Raw genomic sequence first — 7,036 nt, 5'->3', positions numbered from 1 at the left:
TATTTAAAAAACCAAAAAAATATAACTTCTTCCCTGTGCAATGATTCATAAATTAAAATAAATTTTCCACCGTTTTAACTCTTCTGTGGTTTTTTTTTTTCGAATTATGATGATTCTCTGTGGAAGTTCAAACTTGAACAGTGCAATTCGACTATGAAACTGTCATGGTGTTAAACCTGTTTGCTGGGATTATACAGTAATCATTGAATTTGGATCATTCCGAAACCAATCTGTACCTATTCGTATGACCCCACTTCATAAATTTCAACGAGTTTTAAGTTCAATTTGACTTGCGGCCCGCGGGATTCCAATAATGCTATGCTGATTAGACATATTTCTGGAATCTCGGTGGTTCAGGAAGTGGACCGAACCAGGTGCAAAATTTCGAACACGCCTCGTCGCTTCACCGCCCAGTGACGTCAGATATTTGTTCTTTTATTCCGTTTGGGCGGTTTGTTTGAACTTCCAAGGGAAGAATTTTAAAAACTTTCAAACTTTCATTCCTGGACGCAAGTTTCACGTGGAAGCATTGATTCAGTCTTCCTCTCTGAAGCTTAAATTCCAGTTTAAGCTACGTTTCGCACATACATATATTTCAGAGATCACATATTCGTTGTGTATCAGTAGTTGTGTCTGTACAGTTTAGTGTTTGTTTGTTCAAAATTTTGAGTCAGGAGGTCTTGAAACATACGGCTGTAAGGTTTCTGGAAGTGTGCATATTTTCATCGAGTATCCTCTGTTCAAGGATTCGAGACAAAGGATTTGATTCGAGGAGCTGAAATTTAGCGTGGAGGTTTTGATTCCATTGCTAATTTTTTCATTTTTGGATATAATTAGTCTGTGCAATCTTTGAAGATGGTGGTAAAAGATACGCGAATCGTGAAGAAGGCTGCGCCTGAGTGGACGCCCCTGAGAAGGGCTTGTAACAGCCCCCGTTCGGAGAATAGATTGTCATCGAAAGCTATCGAGGTTTTGGTCGAAGGATCGAAAGAAAAGAAGCCGGAGGTCACTGGCTTGAGTCCTGCGCCATTGCAACTGCCTCATTATCTGTTGCCGACCATCAATTCATGCAATCAGACACGGGTAAATGCCAAATCTTTAGCTTCTCCTTCTGTTATTTCTAGAGTTAGGAAGTCCTCGCAGTCTGAGGCTTGTAAATATGGAAGTAGGAATGTTAAGGGGAATTCTTTGTTGGCCCCTGATGTTGGTAAAAGAGTGAAGATTAATGGGTTGAGACCCTCAGTGGCTGTTGAGAAAATCCCGGCGACAAATGATCGATTGAAGCCCTCGATGGCCGTTGGAAAAACCCCGGTGAAGAATAATCGGTTTAAAGCCTCTGGGGCTGTTGAGAAAAGCCCTGTGGAAAATCACCGGGTGAAATCGTCGATAGCTGTTGAAAAAATCCCAATGAAGAATAATAGGCTGAAGCCCTTGATGGCTGTTGAGAAAACCCCAGGGCGCGCTTCGTGTTCTAAGATAAAGGTGGCGAGGGCTACCTGCTCGTCTAGATGTAAACATGTGGTTAAAGACGGAGATTCGAAAGTTTCTCCGAAACCTCGTTGTCGTTATGCATACTGTTCACTCAACCATCTGGAACACGAAGAGCCGCCTCCAATCAAGCAGTTTCTGGCTTCTAGGAGGCGTTTGCTGAGAAGCCAAAGGAGCTTCAAATGGGTTGGGCTTACTCCAGTGCCGAAGGGCGTGGAAGTATCAGGTGATGGGACAGAAACAGAAAGTGGGGTTGACACAGGGCAGGGATTAGGAGCTGATGTATTGGAATTATGTGTTGACATTTATGTTAATGATGTAGGGGGCTGTGATACTTTGGCTGGTGGGAGCGATTTGTTTGGCAACTGTGTTGACGGTATGAATGATTTGGGAAAGTTGTCTGTGAATGATCCTAGGCCGATTGCTCAGGAAAGCATGGATTGTGATGATTATGATGATGGCCATAGTATGGTCGATGGATCGCTGTGTGGATCCAGTGCAAGTCATGAGGATGACAGGATTGAGAATTTGGAAAGCCAGTTAGATCTATCGGATCTAGAGGTGAAGCCAGATGTTTCCATTGAAAAGCTTATGGAAACTGAGTTTGTCAACGAGGAAAATTATGGGCTGGATGGGCTGGATGTGGATGTTTCTTCTGATGATGTTCAAGCAGACGATTGCGGTGATTATGATCGAACAGAGGTCACAGAAGACCACTGTTTCATTCCGTCAGATGGTATGGGGTCTCAATCTGGTTTTGGTGAATCAGATTTAGGGGTAAATGCAGATGATTCCATGAAAGAGTTTGCAGGAGTTGAGGATGTCGAAGATGAAAATCACGGGCTGGATGTTGGAGCTCCTACTCATGATGTAGAAGCAAATTACTGTTATGAGTACAGTGAAACTGATGACAATGAAGGCCGCAGTTTCATTCCGCCAGATGTTCTGAGGTCTCAATGTGACGTTGATGAATCGGATTTAGGCGTAAAGGCAGATGATTCCATGAAACAATTTGCAGAAGTTGAGGTTGTGAAAGATGACAATCATGGGCTCGATGATGATGCTTCTGTCCATGATGTCAAAGCAGAAGAAACTAAGAATGTTGAAGACCACTTCTCCACTCTGTCCAATGCTATGGGGTCTGAATGCCAATTTGATGAATTGGATGCAAGGGTAGAAGCAGATGATTCCACTGAACAATTTGCAGAAGCTGGGGTTGTGAAAGATGACAGTCATGGACTGGATGTTCATGCTTCTGTTCATGATGTAGAAGCAGATGAAACTGAGGATGGTGAAGAACACTGTTTCATTCCACCTACTGCTCAGGGGCTTAAATGCCAATTTGATGAATTGTACCTAAGTGTAAAGGCAGATGATTCTATTAAGCAATTTGCAGAAGCTGAGGTTGTGGAAGATGACAATCATGGGCTGGATGTTTATGCTTCCATCCTTGATGTTGAAGTTGATGAAACTGAGGACGCTGAAGTCCACTGTTTCATTCCACCAAATGCCCAGGGTCCTCAGTGCCAATTTGATGAAGTGGACACAAGAGTAGACGCAGATGATTCCATTAAACAATTTGCAGAAGCTGAGGTTGTGAAAGATGACAATCATGGGCTCGATGATGATGCTGCTGTCCATGATGTCAAAGCAGAAGAAACTAAGAATGTTGAAGACCACTTCTCTACTCTGTCCAATGCTATGGGGTCTGAATGCCAATTTGATGAATTGGATGTAAGGGTAGAAGCAGATGATTCCACTGAACAATTTGCAGAAGCTGGGGTTGTGAAAGATGACAGTAATGGACTGGATGTTCATGCTTCTGTTCATGATGTAGAAGCAGATGAAACTGAGGATGGTGAAGAACACTGTTTCATTCCACCTACTGCTCAGGGGCTTAAATGCCAATTTGACGAATTGTACCTAAGTGTAAAGGCAGATGATTCTATTAAACAATTTGCAGAAGCTGAGGTTGTGGAAGATGAAAATCACGGGCTGGATGTTTATGCTTCCATCCTAGATGTTGAAGCTGATGAAACTGAGGATGCTGAAGTCCACTGTTACATTCCACCAAATGCCCAGGGTCCTCAGTGCCAATTCGATGAAGTGGACACAAGAGTAGATGCAGATGATTCCATTAAACAATTTGCAGAAGCTGAGGTTGTGAAAGATGACAATCATGGGCTAGATGTTTATGTTTCTGTTCATGATTCTGAAGCAGATGAGGCTGAGGACAGTGAAGACCACTGTTTCATTCGACCTGATGCTCAGGAGCTTCAATGCCAATTTCATGAATTGGACCTAAGGGTAAAGGCACACGATTCCATGAAACAATATGCAGAGGTTGAGGATGTCAATAATGACAACCATGTTGATGCTTCTCCCCATGATGTTGAAGCAAGTGATTGTTACGAGTACAGTGAAACTGAGGACAGTGAAAATCAATGTTTTATTCCACCAAATGCTTTGGGTTCTAATTGCATCGGTCATCCAGAATCTGATGGTCTACCAAGTGGATCACCATTGGAGTTTGATTCATGTCACAAAGGTGAAGTGAAAGAAAAGCACAACATTATTTCAGGAATCCTTGGGAATGAATCTGTCTCTGAAGTCACTGTAAATGATTATGCGCAGCAATTTGATGACTTTGAGGATGGCAAAGGTGGTAATGGTGGAACTGGCACTCAAATTTTTGCTTATGAAAGTGTGGAGTGCGGTGATTTTGACTATACCCCTGGTGGTGACAGTGAGCCATTCTGTTTTATTCAGGTTGACACTGTTGCTTTGGATAGTGGCAGTAAAACAGAGCTTGACAGCACACTGAATGGGTCAGATATTGAACCCATTGTGATTCCCAAACAAGGGATAGAAATGGAATGCACTAACATTGCAGGAACCCCATTGATTGAACTGGATATCAACATCAGTGATGATAATCTCTTCAGACAGTTTTCTGAAATTGAGGATGGCGAAGGTGATCACAAATCAGGCATTGATGTCAGTGTTAATGATTTTGAAAAGCAATGTACAGAATGTGAGGATTGCATAACTCAAAAGGTAACACCAAGCAGTGAGTATGATGATTGTCATGGCATGGACGATGAACTGTGCCATCCCGTTACAGAGAAATATTTCACAATGCATAGTAAGAGTCATATAAAATCAGACAGTCCAGTTGATGATAGACTAGTTCAGTCCAGTTCAAGTTCAAATGATGATGCAAATGAAGATTGCAGCAATATTACAGAAAGCTGTCTGGAAGGATTGGTCGCTGGATATGAGTCTGTTGAATGTGACTTAAAAGAATATAGTCATATTGACAGTCCAGTTGATGGTAGATTAGTTCAGTCCATTTCAAGTTCAAATGATGATGCAAATGAAGATTGCTGCAATATTCCAGAAAGCTCTCTGGAAGGATTGGTTGCTGGATATGAGTCTGTTGAAAGTGACTTAAAAGAATATAGTCATATTGCTCAAGAGAATGTAAACAAGCATCATGTGGCAGAATCAAGGATATCCTGGAGAAGAAGAAATGCCCGTTCTTTTGGTGATCAAATTGCAGAAGCAGAAAAGGTGGATTTGAGGCATCAGACGATTGAAGAAAGAAGAGCAGCACATGAGTGGATGCTGGATTATGCTCTTACTCAAGTAGTGAAAAAGCTGTCTCCTTTACATGAAAGGAAAGTGGAGCTGCTAGTAGAGGCCTTTGAAACTGTCGCGCCAATTTCCAAATGTGAAGCAAATGACCTGCAACGTGATGCAATAGGTTTTGCTAACTTGAGACCGATGCAAGCATGCAGCTAAGAGCTTGATCAAAAGCTAGGATGCTTTCTTCACGTTGGAATTAACTTGACCTTTAAACTTTCATTGGTTTAAAATCTTCTTAAACCTAGGACTATTCATGACCAAGTTCTCGGGTGCTATATACTCCAGAGTCCAACTCACAGGTGACATGTTGGTCGATAATATGTCGCCCGAGGTTTAGTTATTGACTAGCTATTTCCATGCTGCAGGGATAAATTTGTGTGTGCTTTGTAGGTTTCTCCCTTCTTATATCTTGAAGAAAGGTTCACTTTTGGATCACCAAAATGTAACTTGAATAGGCCTGTTTAGCCAGTTGCATTGGCGTGTTTTGTCAGCTTGCAACTGCTGGATCTCAACAGAACTGTTCAAGAGAGTAAGTATGTTTGTTCAGGGAGTGTACAGTGTGTTTTTTTCTAGACTTCGGAGTCTTCAGTCATGCCCCGTGCCTGATAAGTCCTGTTCTACAGGGATGATGACAAAAGTCATCTGTAACTGTATGTTTCACTAATCGCGGACTTGTTTTTTTTAGTACTGTTCTACTCAAAAAAACTTGAAAACAAAATGGGACATGATAAGCAGACGATCCCAAAATCATAGGGGATGATGCTTCTATTTATAGGGGTTTATGTACCGAAATAAGATTTACTCTAATAAATTTCCTTTGTTTTTGAGTGTTTATTCAGGCTTCTGTAACATGGCATGTATTGTTGGTCATATTTGAAGTAAAAGTTTCTGTTATGACAAATTCCTTAGATGTTAAGGCATTTCAAGCTTCATAGCAATCATATAAGATTTTAGTTTTGGGATTTCGAATTCTGCTTAAAAGATAGAGTAGTGAGTATCGACATATTGATATATCTTAGAAATTCATAGGTCAGGTTTGCACTAACTTGAGCTATGAGCAGTGGGTATGAACATTTTGATGTTTACAAACAATTTTATATGTGCACAAGTCGAAAATCTAAAATTTGCATGGTTGCAGGTTTGAAAAGGAAATTTAAACCAAACCTTTTTCAATAGTGCAAATTTCCATATGTTGAAATGCCAAACAAATGTATTTTCATAAGCATCATAACCTTGCACGATTTAAATGTTTTCGGTGGAAGAACTTTCCCGAAGAGGACTTAGAAGTCAAGTAGGGTCCACAGTCGAGGAGAGAACTTAGAAGTTGATTGGCGATCAACCACTCTAAGTGAGTTGTGGGTGGACTCCATTATTAGATGAACTTAATTTGAAAATCTAGCTAAGATGAGTTGTTTATAAAAGTTTGCTTGTCATTGTCATATTATGGTCAAACATAATATAAAATATATATTTTCATAATAATAATTATTATTTTAATTTATTTAAATAGTAATAATAACAATTTAATTTTAAGGTTACAAGGTTACAGATTGATAAGTTTATGAAAATGTAGGGGAGAGTTTTCTATTGTTGTGCAGGTTCCACACATCCATTAAAAAATCATCATAAACCATAAAAAAGATGCACATAAATAATTTATATTAAGTTATATAAATTATTAAATTATGTTCAAAATAGGTCCATATATTGATTGGACCAACAACTATGAAACTCCAAGCATTAACATCACAAGTTGACAAGACATACTGTCCTAACCACCTCTAGCGTTGAATTACCAATTAAGTCAAAATGCACTCAAAACATTCCATTGAATTCTATCCAAGATTACACCTATCCCATCAAACGGTCACCCACTGATTTCCACTAGAGCAACACATCC

General features: G+C 40.2%; 1 protein-coding gene across 1 annotated transcript; it reads left to right on the top strand.

Moving 5' to 3' along the window:
- Positions 1-398: 398 nt before the first annotated feature.
- On the top strand, positions 399-5,970 carry LOC149226693 (uncharacterized). The gene has a single exon (XM_089377568.1). The coding sequence runs from the start codon at positions 856-858 to the stop codon at positions 5,290-5,292; it is 4,437 nt and encodes a 1,478-aa protein (XP_089233694.1). The 5' UTR covers positions 399-855; the 3' UTR covers positions 5,293-5,970.
- Positions 5,971-7,036: the final 1,066 nt, after the last annotated feature.

This window comes from Pinus tabuliformis, chromosome J (genome assembly GCF_031772625.1).
Source record: "Pinus tabuliformis cultivar Carrire ecotype Pingquan chromosome J, CPIR1, whole genome shotgun sequence".
Classification (NCBI taxonomy): domain Eukaryota; kingdom Viridiplantae; phylum Streptophyta; class Pinopsida; order Pinales; family Pinaceae; genus Pinus; species Pinus tabuliformis.
Note: the sequence above shows the minus strand (reverse complement) of the source record. Positions and strands in the feature narration are given on the sequence as shown.